At 35.9% G+C, this 13,465-nt stretch overlaps 2 protein-coding genes across 5 annotated transcripts; one reads left to right on the forward strand and one right to left on the reverse strand.

The window, feature by feature from the left end:
• Positions 1-101: 101 nt before the first annotated feature.
• Positions 102-8,338, reverse strand: LOC145586649 (tRNA-specific adenosine deaminase TAD3-like). 3 transcript variants are annotated; one of them, XM_081643537.1, is made up of 12 exons: positions 8,206-8,338; positions 7,880-8,094; positions 6,971-7,049; positions 6,098-6,206; positions 5,810-5,861; positions 5,539-5,609; positions 4,081-4,202; positions 2,562-2,644; positions 2,326-2,425; positions 1,286-1,726; positions 1,001-1,107; positions 102-607 (listed from the first exon to the last, which is right to left on the reverse strand). In XM_081643537.1, exons 4-12 carry the CDS (start codon positions 6,168-6,170, stop codon positions 421-423), a joined length of 1,236 nt encoding a protein of 411 aa, XP_081499663.1. In that variant the 5' UTR covers positions 6,171-6,206; positions 6,971-7,049; positions 7,880-8,094; positions 8,206-8,338; the 3' UTR covers positions 102-420. The 3 variants fall into 3 exon arrangements, with proteins under 3 accessions (XP_081499663.1, XP_081499662.1, XP_081499661.1); XM_081643536.1 differs by having other exon boundaries at positions 102-358; positions 389-607; positions 7,880-8,329; XM_081643535.1 differs by having other exon boundaries at positions 7,880-8,328.
• A 341-nt stretch (positions 8,339-8,679) lies between these two features.
• On the forward strand, positions 8,680-13,259 carry LOC145586651 (uric acid degradation bifunctional protein TTL-like). Of its 2 annotated transcripts, none has more exons than XM_081643538.1 (6): positions 8,680-8,900; positions 8,977-9,068; positions 9,737-9,794; positions 10,104-10,205; positions 11,532-11,688; positions 12,542-13,259. In XM_081643538.1, exons 1-6 carry the CDS (start codon positions 8,751-8,753, stop codon positions 12,997-12,999), a joined length of 1,017 nt encoding a protein of 338 aa, XP_081499664.1. In that variant the 5' UTR covers positions 8,680-8,750; the 3' UTR covers positions 13,000-13,259. The 2 variants fall into 2 exon arrangements, with proteins under 2 accessions (XP_081499664.1, XP_081499665.1); XM_081643539.1 differs by having other exon boundaries at positions 8,681-8,900; positions 12,545-13,258.
• Positions 13,260-13,465: the final 206 nt, after the last annotated feature.

Raw genomic sequence — 13,465 nt, forward strand, 5'->3', positions numbered from 1 at the left:
CATATAAAGATCTTAGAAATGGTGTTTCTCCCCAATAAAATCTCTGTATAGATTAAACTCTATCCGTCCCGAGCGAGGGAGCTGACACAAATCGACACAAATCAAATAACTAAGAGCCAATTCTATAATCCAGTAAAAAAAATCACAAAAATTTGAGGTATCAAGGTGTGTGCAATTTCTTTTTACACACAGGAATATATGGTCAGTTCCCAAAATTCTAAAATATAACAATCTCTTAAATGATAACCGAGCAGAAGTATTATATAGATACGATCACCATTTCACTCATCCTTATGGGAAAGATCTGTTAGATGATGGCATTAAATGTAGCATACCTAAGGACGTTAAGCTGGATGACAATGTCTACTTGTCTAATAATCAATCTCAGATGCAGGCATTTCCTTTTTTCTCAGCATCTCTCTACTGTTGTTGATCCTCCAAAACTGGCAGATCTTCATCATGCAGTATAACTCGGAAAACTGCATAGTGATGATTCAAACTTTTCTCACCCTGTAGTTTGTATACAGTGCCCAAAGCACCCACATTTGGATTTGGAAAAGCATAGAATATACGCCTTATTCTTTGATGAACAAGAGCCATGGCACACCTGAAATTCAATGGTTCAGTCCATGTCATAACTAAATATGCATGTACCCTTTTCCTAAATCCTAACTCCCTACCTAATTTCTTTTCTGCCAACACATTATTCAATCAAGGAATGGTTTGAAAATCTTTCCTCACGTAGGCTTATATAACAGGATCAATAAATATTTCAAGATCAAAACAGATGCATCAACAGGTGCAATGCGACAAAATCATGTAATTATAAAAAATTGCCAGACTTAAATATATCACACATCAAACCAAAAGTTCTCGTGGATATGATGATAAAATTTTTGATTACTTTACATATAAACAACAACCCCCCCCCCCCCCCCCTCTCCTTCTACATTCCCTTCTCAAAAAAGGTTATTTAAGAAGATAGTTTTGTAGGACTTACATTGCACATGGCTCCCAAGCAAGATATATATCATAACCTGTACACAGGTAAGGTCTTTCTGATTTGGAAAGAAAACCATCAGCTGGAACATCAACACCACTCTTCACCTGATATACAGAATGTTTCAAATTAAAGAAAGACTGAGCAATTCTCTCATAACTGATTCGTTAATAGAACAATCACATAACATGCAATCAAGTTCGTGTCAGGCAAGTCTACTGAGCACTGCACCGAAAAATATTGTTTGAGATTAACTCGATGGCAAACACAAATATAATAACTCACATTTGCTGAATTAGTCTTCTGTCGCTTGACTGGCAATCCTACAGCCGAAGTCACATTAGGAATCAACTGAACAGATTCCTCATTCGCTTCTCCTATAGTTGGGAACAAACTTCTATCCCTTGCTGCAGAATATTCAATGGCTACCATAGCAGCATGTCGCAAAGGGTGCCAAAAGCAAGACCTTGATGACGACAGATTTTGCTGTGTCCACTGCCATGGGTTCAAACAAGAAATGCTGCTGCATGATGTTTTGGAAACATTAAAAGACCCATTCAATGATGATGATCCATTAGCATAAGTATGAGATGTTGAGGCTTCATCCACATCTAGGGAGTGCCCTTCATGGCCATCAAGACGCATGTTCCATGAAGAGATATCATCACAAGCACTAGTAATTACTTGATTTGAGGATGGATCCACAATAACCGCAGCATTAACAAACTGCCTTGTACAAAAATAATGGTTCATAGTTACAAAACAACATTATACAGCATCTGCAGCCTTCTGACACAAACAAGCAACCTCTTGGAGATATAATGATATATTCTACCTTCCTACCACAAGATTGCACCATCATGATAACCTAACAATTTCTTGAGCTAATATTCAATGATCATTTAATATTATTCTGAATCCATTTATTGAGTTGAAACTGTAGAAATTGAAACTAGGAGGGATAAATTATGCATATGTTTTCTCATTACACAGCACTTCACTGCTAAAGTATATTGTAAGATGGTTTTTCACACAGAAGGGTATCAATCTGGGAAAAGGATGACAAAACTGACCTAGTCACCTAAAAGCTAGAACTTGCTGATTGGACAGGTAATGTTAACTTGAGAGAATATTTTTCTGATTTTTAAGTACTAACTCAAGAAAATACAAACAACAAATTGGCATACGTCATTATGCCTAGGTTTATGTAAGAAAGGTTAACAAATTTCAATTAAGAGTGCTGAAGTTTCAGCCGTTTCAGCCACTAAACCCTACGTTCTTCATGAAATAAGAGCTAAGTTGATTTATCAGGGAAGAAACCATACCTGATTGCCAGCAGATTTTGCCAACTTAAGTGCAAAATTCATGTAGTTAAATATTCTAGTTGAGTTTTCTTCACTAAAGCCAGTGATGCCCTCGATGTTGCTGTAATGTGGATGACAAAAGCAAGTAAGTGAATTGCAAAGGGACTGGATAACAGAAATTAAACTTTTAAAGTACAAGTTTATGCAAAAAGATCAGCACTTGACAAGGAGTTAGCTTGTAGAATCTGGCATCTTACTATGTTGGAGGATGAAATGATGTAGGCCATAATTTGCATTGTTCTTCCCACTCTTCCTTAGTTGTTGCAGCATATTTGCAAACCTACAAATTCAAGAAAAATCAATGAAACTGCAACACTCTCCCAACTTGGATTGCGACATGGTAGCAATACCAGAGCAAAGAAAATTTCAATCCTTGCATGCACACCCCCAAGGTCACCACACCTACATCCACTCCCCCAGCAGCCCAACAAAAGGATAATCAGATAGGAGGAGGGAACAACGGTCTTCATGCAGCTTTTTGCACTGCACCTAGAGTATATATGTTGTATCAAGTTCAGAAACCACAATGCTTCATAATCAATGACAAAGTTAGCACCTTTAACGAGGTAGATGTGAACCAGATAGCTAGGACGGTGAATATCTAAAAGTTGTAGGATGACACAGAGTAACCAGTAACCCAAAATAATCTGCTTTCTCAGGACATATCTATTAGGTAATCAACTAATGGTTGATTCGGTTGGTTTGGCTGACCGGCTGGTATTGTTGGTTGTTTGTATTCTCTACTCCATCTGTTCCTTAATGAAGACCCCATTCCTCCTAAAAGTCTTGTCCCATTAACTAGTCCATTTCTCATTTAGCGAAGAGTCCATTATCCATTACCTTCTTAGTCAATTCACTTTTAATCAACAAAACCCCTCTAATCCCATTATATTTCCTCTCAATTCCCCTAAAAACAGTAAACTGATCTCACTAACTTCTTTTTCCTAAACAATGCTCCACTAAAATTCCTCACCTAAAAACCTGTGCCCAAGAGATTTGGGGTCTTTAATGAGAAACACAGGGGGCAATAATGAAGATGCTTGGTGAAATTAATTCGTGTTATACTCTTAGCTATTTATGTGCAAATTAATCTACTTTTAAGCAAATTCCAAAAGCCAATGAGAAAAATATTGCTCCAATATTTTTTTTATTAGGGTTTTCAGGTAGAATTTAAAAAAAATAAAAATAAAAATTGACAGCAAGAAAAAGTCAAAAGCCTCTAAAAAAAGCTGATGAAGGGCCAATTGCCATGGACTCCTTACAGTTTTCTTTAACTATCATAACTTTCATGCGTAACACTTGAGCAATTACTCTGTAATAAGTTATAGCAAAGCATTAGAGAAATTTATTTTGAATTTTTTTTAAAAAAAACTCAACACCCCTGATATTTTGATAAATAAGCTAACCACGTGGAATTAATGAGCAAGATAAGGACAGGAAATAAGAGGGCATCCTCCTAGATTGGCTGAAGCAATATGTACCATTGACTAAATAGATATAATAAGCTGGCTTGAAGCATAGTTTCTGACAATTTTTATTATCTTTTCAAACTTCTTCTCCTACTTCGGCTAAATTGATGTTAACAAACCATTCTTCTTCTAATATCGTCACCAAAGATTATATCACCAAAGTAACCAGTAATTTTGTTAATAATTAATAAGCTTATTCTTCAAACTAACTACTATGGAGAAATGGAGTGATAACATCATTACCCACTTGAGTAACAAAGGGACTCAACTGGTAACAATTGGTCAGCTCTTGCAAGTCCATGGGCATGCAACCCAGCTCGGTGCCATCCTCACCAGTTAGACATAAAATCACGGACAATTGAGTTTCCCCTGTCAAAAGTATCATTTGAGTCAAAATTACAGAAGAGGTAGCATAAAAAAGACCAAATAAGCATAATGCCTAGATAATGGCAATTGTAGGAGATTGGGTTCTTTATTCAAACAGTGCTTAAGAGTATATATTATGATTACACTAGTACTTAAGTAAATTAACGTAAAAACAACCGACTCTGATCTGTTGCTAACCCCTAACCCCGTTGCTAACTGCTAAAAATCAACTTAGCTCAAGACACCATTGATGGCAGAAAAAAAGAAAGATCATTATGATTTACAAGCTGGACTGCTGGAGATTAAAAAATATAAAGGATATTAAAGCATCTGAGTAGCTTAATATTCTCCCAATTAGCTATAAGCTAACTAAAACTCTGCATAATATTCAACACAATCTTCTCTATTTTTTTTTTTTTTTTTGGAAACACACAATCTTCTCTATTTAATATGCTCTACAAAGAGAATTAGAGAGCTTTTCCTTTAACAAGCTACCTATCTTATTCTTCAAGCTACTAACAAGTTGATTATAATTCCTCCAACTAAAGTACCTCTCCTCCCCCTTTGTATTGATGCTGCACACCTGACCTGGCCCAACCCAACCCAATCAGTGCTTGTTGTTGGGCCCGGGTCACCCACCTTGACGGGTTGCATACACACTCCACTCCACATTAGTATGATATTGTCCGCTTTGGGCCTAGCCCGCACGGATTTGTTTTTAGGCACCTTTCAAAAAGGCCTCATACTAATGGAGTGTGCACTCACTTATAAGGAGCTCTTCAACTCCTTACTCCTTCCATGTGGGACTTGGGACGAACAACCCCAACACTTATGATGGTGGCTATTTTCTTTCTTTTTCCTTTCTCTCTACACAATAGATCTTCCAGCCATAATGCTTCCACAAAAATCAACATCATTAAGAAGGCAAAGTATGAGTTATTTTCCACTAAGTTCAAATCATCAGGTTAACCTATGAGTGAATCTTTTAGCTGACACATAACAAGAGAGCATAAATATATGATTCATATTAAATATTTTGTTCATCCTACGGATGAAGTCTCACAACAGAAATTTGAAGATAACCCAGAACTTAAGAATAAGCTACAGTTGGTATGAGAACAACTAGATGTTATGCTGATATCCCCTTCCATCATACGATTACCAGTGAAATAGTATTTTTTTTTTCCTCACAGATCCTATATTTCAAGAGCCACGTGGTTGTAATACGGTCCACAAAATAATGGAAAACCTCGTCAAAGATTCACAGAACTCTGGTTTGAAGAAACAAACACCCAAATGTAAAAAACAAGCAAGGGTAGAAAACAACAAGAAAACCTACCATCTTTACAACTCTTACGCACTCGTTTCACATGTCGAAGATTCTCCAATGGGGCAATTTTATTCAATTTCCTACACATTGAAATAGTAGCATGGAACTTGAGAGGAAATATATAGGAATGGAAATTCACTCAGATTGATTTTGAGATAGAACTGTACAAGTCACATGAAGAACCAACTCAAAATTATGAAAACTTAAGGTGTCCACACATAATATTGGATAAAAATTCTCCTCGTTACAATAATAACAAAGACAAAGAATCATAGTATACCTGACTAAAGTGTTGGCAAGTTTTGGATCTATATCTGATGCAAAGACGTCAACTGGGTAACAAATAGTACAATATTGCACAATCAACAGACTAAAAAAAAAAAATAGAAACTGCAGGAGAAGCAACAACAAAATAGAACTAAAGATAAATTCCACAAACTATGAGACATTAAGTTCACGAACTCAAAGCCAACCAAGCATAGGACTCTTGACCATTAGTCCATTATTACTCCTTCGTTAATCCTTATTAAATATCAAAGAAGGCGGGTAATCGAGAGCGAAAACAAACCTGTAGATTGTTGGGTGGGTAAGAAAGGTGACTTTGCCGGGATATGGATGATATCCCAATTACTATTGACCATCCTATCAAACAAAATCGACTCTTTGAGCTTCAAATCCTGTCATAGTCATAGATTGGATACAGCAGGAATTTGTCACAGAAATTCAGGGTTGAACAAGAATTGAATGGAACAATGCAATGCACTAATTAAAGCAGCTTATTTGAGCAGGGTTGCTTGATCTATCTACAACAAATTTTCTATTCCAATGGTAAACTACATGGTTGCAATTTTAATTAATTTGCAAGCAAGTCCTTTTTGTAAACCATTGGAGATGCTAATGCTCCAAATTTTTAAAAAAATTCATCTTCTATTCTTCTCCATATGCGTTTCAATGACAAGAATTAAATTGCAGAGTCACTCTCAAATCAAAAATTTCCCACAATATTCGTTTATTACCCTCCTCCCTACTCTTAAACATTGACTCATTGAGTACAAAGCTAATCCTCCAAAAAGGAGTCCATTGTTAATAAGGTAAGTAATACTCGAATTTCATCAATCGCAATTTTTGTCATTTTTTATATAAAAACTTGAATGTTTACTGTAAATTTTGTTTTTATCTTATTTTCATACATAATTTGCAGCAATTGAAGAAAGGAAATGGAGAAACCAGATAGATAAATTCAATTTTCAAAGGAAAGGAGAAAAGATTGTTATTCACCCAAATTTTCAATTGTCAATGCACTAATTAAACAACAAATAAGTTCATAAAACAATTACTCATACCTAATTATCAAAAAGCACCCAAAACCCTAAATTTGAACACCAAAAATTTGCAACAAATGCATGAAATTTGAAACATATATATGAACTGTACTACTTACCAGATGTGTGCCGCACAACCAGTGGCAGTGGCAGATTCAGGATTTTTGAGCTTGTGAGTCACCCTGAATTATTGATCACCTATAAACGTACAAAAAAATTTCGAATCCAAAAAATAAACAAAAAAATATATATGACAACCAACTTGATTTCAATCAAACAAATAAGACATAAAAATCCATACTACAACCAAATAGTATTTAAAAAATTCATCTTACAAACCGAAAGAAGAATTTTGTTGACTAGGAGGATTACATTTATTGAAGAAACTAGCGATATTCTGCATTTTATTTGGAGTATGTTTCCGCTTCATTCTTAAAATCATTTAAGCAATAACAAAAAATTCAGCAATTCAAATATACACAATTTCAGTTTTTTTTTTTTTATTTATGAAAAAGGGAGATTAAATTAACTTAAATAAAGATCCAAATACAACCAAAGTTTTCAACGAAGCAAAAGAGGCAGCAGACTATACCACCCACCCAGAAGTCCCAAAAGCAAAACCAAATTGTTAAAAATTCTCACCTCAAACAAAGACAAAAATTAGCAATTAACAAAACATAAAGACAAGAAACTACTCCTAGCAGATCAGCAGCAAGGGTCGAATATAAATAATACAATCAAATCTGAATCAAATGACCAACTAATCAAGACTACAAAGTAGAAAGTAGCAATATTACCAAAAAGTTCAATTCAATTCAACATTTCAACGCCACAATGAACAACCTGTCAAGAACTCAAGAGTCGAGACTATGAAATTATAATTTATAAATGACTGAAATTATAATTAATTAAGTAATTAACACAATAATGAACAACAAATCAACAATTCAGTTCAATTTAATCAATCAAATGACTGAAATTATACACAATTAAAAGTAAAACTAAATAACAAATTAAATAGTTCACACCTTGCTCTGTTTCAATGCTTCAGTCGGTGGTTGCCTAGATCTGAGAATGGTGGCGCCGTGGCGGCAGGCTTGCAGACAGCAGAACAAAGGCCTTGTCGCCTTGAAGGCTTGAAGGAGTGAAGCGGTGGTCTGATGAAATGATGTGTACGTGCGAACGGTACGGTGGGCAGGGCTGGTGCCGGTGGCTGGTCCGGCACTCCGGCGTCGGCGGTCGCCTGGTTGATGTGAGTTAGGGTTGTGACTTGTGAGTTTGTGATGTTTGAGGTTTCGCTAATTCGCTGAATAACGCATTCAATGGGATGAAGAACTAGGAGAAGGAGAAATACCTTCAACAATGGCGGAAGAACAAGGAAGCAAAAAACGGAGGGAGAGACTGAGAAAAAACCGTGGAAATGGAAGCGACGGCTACTGTGCTGGATATCGAGATCACGGAGTATTCCAATTCAAGTTGACTCGACTCGAAACTTTAACGAGCTAAATAAATTTTATCGGCTCAAAACATTAACGAGCACGAGTCTGAGTATGTTTTATCGACTCAAAACATTAACGAGCACGAGTTTGAATATGTTTTATCGGCTCGAAACATTAACGAGCAGGAGTTGACTACATGAAAAAAGTTGTTGAGTCGAGTTGAGCACCCCTTAACTCGTGATCGACTCGCTCGATTAGCACCCCTTACTCGAGTCTATTTCAAATACTCGTGAATTATTATGTCCATGCGGATCGATATCTGAATCGGTGTTTTTAATGAATTTCGGATCGAGATAGATTTTGAAACGTGCAGGTGTAACCCATCTGGAACGTATTGTACTCATTTGCAAAAATAAAACAAGTGAAGGGAGAGTGAGAGAAATAGTACAGTATAACAAAAATGGAGTCATCAGCAAAATGGGTAGTCAATGAAGATGAACTATTGGCTTGTTGTGGTAGCAATAAGTTCGCCAAACAAATGGCGGCTTTATCCCCTTTTTCCAATCTTCATCATGCTGTTGAATCTGCTACTACCATCTGGTTCAATCAGGTCTCAAATTTTCTCAATTTCTTCTATTTTTAACCAATTTTGCTTGATTTTTTGGTTAATTTTAAATTATTTGCAGGTTGATGTTTATGGGTGGCTTGAAGCTTTCTCAGCTCATCCTCAGATTGGCCAATCTCCTTCTTCTTCACATGTTGGTGAGACTTTTGCCCAGTTGAGTCTTTTTTCTCTCTCTTCGATTATTGAGATCAGCTTTTTTTTTTCTGGGTTCTTGCTGATTTGTTTATTTTTAGATGATTATTATGATGTTGTAATCAAATATATTTTTGATCAGTAAACTTGTTAATTAGGATTAATGAGGATTGAAGGGATGAGCATGAACTTTTTATGCAAATCCAAGTGCCAATTTCGTGATGAAATTGAAAAATTAGTAGAAATGATTGATTATATGGTCTATGTAGTTGTATTTCTCCTATATTTCAGAAAATTTGATAAATTTATATTTAGAAACGTACTCTTTATGCTATGTGTTTTATTATTTACATAGCCACAAAAACCTTGAGTGTTTCAATTCTTTCGAATGTTTATCTAGTAGACGAGCGGGATGTATTTCACGTGGATTGCGGGATCAAATCATTCATAAGATTAGTTTTTTATCCTGAAGACATGTTGTTGTGTTGTGTTTGAGATAAGCCTTCAAAGTGAAGGATTTGATGGGGTTTATGCTGCTTATACCCTTTCACATTGAGCAAGTTTATGTATGGTTGGCATGATCACAAGTTGAATTTCACATGATCTCTTGGGTTTTACATTTACGTTTTTGTTTCCGTTTTGTTTTATGTATCCACTAATAGTTTTACTTTAATAATCTCGCTCTGTAGGTGGAGCAAGGGAGAGCAGTCAACTGCTATGAAATCGGCTACTTCCACTACATTACAGGTATATGTATTAATTTGTACGAACTATGAAGTATATAATATTATAATTGACAATGTTTTGAGTTACAGTTGACAAACATAGTGATCTTAGCTTATGATACATGCTTGCATACTGGGATTGGGCAGTTGTGCATGAAAATTGACTATAAATTGGTTATTTGTTCTACATATTTATGACCATTCAGTCAATTTCTACTTATTATTCCTAATCACGGCCCTTGTCTTTATTGAAGCTGTGAACATGTCAAACACATAGACTACATGAGTGAAGCATAGGTTTACTCGTGGTTTCCGTACTTGTGTTGTGCAGGAACTGACTGATTGGAATGCCCGGTATAAGCAAAAGTTTGGATTTGTCTTTCTTATATGTGCATCTGGGAGAAGTACTGCAGAAATTCTAGCTGAGTTGCAGGTGATTTTTTCCTAGTACGAGGAAGCTTTTCTATACAGTAAATTTCATAAATTTGAATGTTAATATTAACTGAATATATTTTGGATTTACAGCAACATCTTAAATTTCATCTGATCTTCTATTCTGAATTCTAAGGCAAATCCGACTTAGTTATGTAATTATTCCATTGTTAGGGAAGATAATGTTGCATTGCTTGATTCTTTATATTTACCAGCATTTGATTAAGTCGATATCTTGCTGAAACTATATTACATCATATTTCCCCAAGAGCTTCAAACTTCATATTTTTGTATAGCAATGGCACTTTGCTTAAAGATTTCTGCAGATCTGGACGCCTATGAATACTTTAATAAGAGAAAGAGGAACAACTTCACCTTTGATGATATGGATGTAGCCATATAGGTGAACAAATGAAATTTTTCTTTGTGGGGTTGGGGGAGGGGTCGCTTGCTAAAATTGATACAAGTATGGAAGTTTTCTTGTTCCTGAAGTGAGGCTTACTTTTGCTACTATCATATACCTAGGCTGTAATACATTATATGGGATTATCTTTTAGAGTACGTGCTAAGTGCGTGTCATAATCTAACTGACTGGAACTCAGGGAAAAAAAAAAACACATTTTTGACATACTTGAGTATGAAACTTGGGAATTAATGATTGCACACTATATTACTTGCACTTGGGTATGGCCGTACAAGAGTGAAGAGACCGGTCCAGGAACACATCCAAATTATAAGTGTTAAGTCATACTGAGGTTCTAAACCTCAGACACCGTGACCTTGTCCTAGAATTGGACACATGTGCTGGGACATGGCATTCTCAAATATAGTCCTTATTATAAAAGATTTTTGCATGTCTTTTAACATTATAAATACAGATTTACTTGTTTGCCAGTTCTGGTCAAAATTCTGTCTCAAACTTCCTATAGAACAGATAATTAAAGAATATGGTAGAGAAAAGAAACTAGCTGGTGAGAGTGAATTCAAAGTTTTTCTTGATATTGTGGATCAAGCTAAATGTGGTGTCTGGATGAAAACCTAACTGTTGGCTAAGAATTCATATCCTTGTCAGAGATAAGTGTCTGACAGGGCTATGGCTTATGTTTTAATGAGCATTATTATTCCTGAAAGTTGTGTCTACATGAAGTACAAAAAAATGTAGTTTTCATCTGCAAAATAAAGCACTGGTTATTCTGAAAATTGAGCAAACTTTCTGGATAGACGTTAAGCTGGTTAAAGGCTACTTGTGGCAGCATTCTTCCTTCTTTTAGGGTGGCAAATTTAAGTCGTTAATTTAATGTTGATGACTCTTGTTAACTGATTGCAGAGACGCTTCTCAAACAGGCCTGTAGTGGAGCTTGAAATAGCAGCTCAGGAACAGATGAAAATTACAGAACTGCGTCTTGCCAAACTCTTCTCTGCAAAATCAAGCACTGATGTAGCTACCGTATATCAACCTGCATCCATCACCACAAAAGCTAATGGTAATGTTTAATTAAAAATGCTTTAATAGTGATGTTGTAGCTTGTTTTAAATGGTAAGCTTACTAGCCCATGTGGCAGAAGTCTTTGCGGTGCCTTCAAACTAATACACTAACACATTTTGACGCAACTAAGATTGATTAAAAGAAAGAATCTAAGTACCAAAGACTTGACAAAAGGGAGAAAGACTGTCAAGCTAAATTTTGTGTTGCTTTAAGCATTTAAGATTAAGACTAAGTGGCTTGAAGAAAAAACCCGAACCTAATATGCTTTCAAAGCTGCCCAGCTTTGCAGGTTAGAGGTTCATGACTTCCAGTAATGGTTAATCATTGAAAGTTTGTAACTAACCATGTTTTTATTTTATTTCAATATACCCTTATATGCTTGTTTTTTCAAGGGAACCACGTGCTGATTTGTTGTGGGATAGGATGGCTACTTAGCTTCTTTGTGAGTTAAGACAGCAGGAAAATTAAAAAGTTACGAGGATAACTAGTCCTCCGCTCTTTTACATGCTGCTACTTGCTCAATTACAAAAGTTTCTCTTTATAGAAGAGAGTAAATTTATTTTCTCAACCTATGAATATTTGTGTATTGATCCTGCATTGTTCTTTAATTTATAACATCCATCAGAACACTTATTAATCCATTACATGTACTTTTTAATCCAACTGTCTTTCTTCTGCAAGTGTCAAACTTCACTACATTTTCCCGGGCATGGCCCAAGTTATATCATTCATGTTGTGTAGAATACTCTTGTCCTGATTTTTAGTTGTTTTACAAGTTCTCTGCTTAGACAAAAAGCTGTTAATAGTACAAATCCTTGATGCTTATTTGTGCGCTATTATTGAACATGTAGAAGATCGCCTGAGCATGATCAATTCTCATCTCATCTCTGCATCTAATTCTTCCGGAGAGAACAAATCTCAAGCTCCTAAGAGGAACCGGCCACCCATCACAACCCATGTCCTCGATATGGCAGGTGGTCATCCTGGGGCAGGGATTGAAGTACAGTTGGAGGCATGGAGAGGTCCAGAGCCTCGCCCTTCATTTCCCGGATCAGATCCAAGTGGCTGGACTCTGGTGGGATCTGGTAAGACAGATAATGATGGTAGAAGTAACCCGTTAATGAACATTGTTGATGCAGTAAATCCTGGTACATACAGGATTAGCTTCAACACAGGCCAGTACAACCCCTCAGGGTTTTTCCCTTTTGTCTCAGTAGTGTTTCAGATCACAGAGTCACAAAAGTTCGAGCATTTTCACGTGCCACTGCTGTTAGCTCCTTTCGGGTTCTCAACTTATCGTGGAAGCTAGGAAATTAAACTTATGAAAGCTGTAATTGCTGAGGATTGGAGGGGAAATTGTTTGTTTTCGTTTTGCTAATAATGTGTCCCACTCCGTAAAACCTCAGCACCTCATTCAGAAAGCTATTAGCTAGGGATTAAGGTCTGATGTATACACTATATGTATGGGATTTTGAAGCGTTTGTTGCATTTAAGACTGTAAATTGATAAGGACAAGAGACAAATGCGATCACGCAATAAATGACTATCTAGTCAAAGATTATACAAGTAGAAGCTACTATCAATCTTTTTTATGCAGATTTCATAATATGTTGACCATGACTAAACAAAACACGGGAAATCTGATTATTTTGTTTATTTATTTATTTTTTTTTACAAAATTTTATATCAAAGAACATTGATTTTAAGAAAAATCTCCATTCAAAGATCTTGCTATGCAATATACACCTACCCTCCTTACAATAAGAACCTAAGAG

This window comes from Chenopodium album, chromosome 16 (assembly GCF_948465745.1).
Source record: "Chenopodium album chromosome 16, dcCheAlbu1.1, whole genome shotgun sequence".
Taxonomy (NCBI): Eukaryota; Viridiplantae; Streptophyta; class Magnoliopsida; order Caryophyllales; family Amaranthaceae; genus Chenopodium; species Chenopodium album.

What these genes read in the sequence shown, in the direction of transcription:
- LOC145586649 (XM_081643537.1), bottom strand. Translation starts at nt 6,170, where the DNA reads ATGGTCAATAGTAATTGGGATATCATCCATATCCCGGCAAAGTCACCT. An exon ending in CAAAATCTGCTGGCAATCAG is followed by an intron (nt 1,727 to 2,325) that starts GTATGGTTTCTT and finishes TGTACAAGGCAG; the next exon opens with TTTGTTAATGCTGCGGTTAT. An exon ending in AGAAGACTAATTCAGCAAAT is followed by an intron (nt 1,108 to 1,285) that starts GTGAGTTATTAT and finishes TCTGTATATCAG; the next exon opens with GTGAAGAGTGGTGTTGATGT.
- LOC145586651 (XM_081643538.1), top strand. Translation starts at nt 8,751, where the DNA reads ATGGAGTCATCAGCAAAATGGGTAGTCAATGAAGATGAACTATTGGCT. An exon ending in CTACCATCTGGTTCAATCAG is followed by an intron (nt 8,901 to 8,976) that starts GTCTCAAATTTT and finishes AATTATTTGCAG; the next exon opens with GTTGATGTTTATGGGTGGCT. An exon ending in CTACTTCCACTACATTACAG is followed by an intron (nt 9,795 to 10,103) that starts GTATATGTATTA and finishes TGTGTTGTGCAG; the next exon opens with GAACTGACTGATTGGAATGC.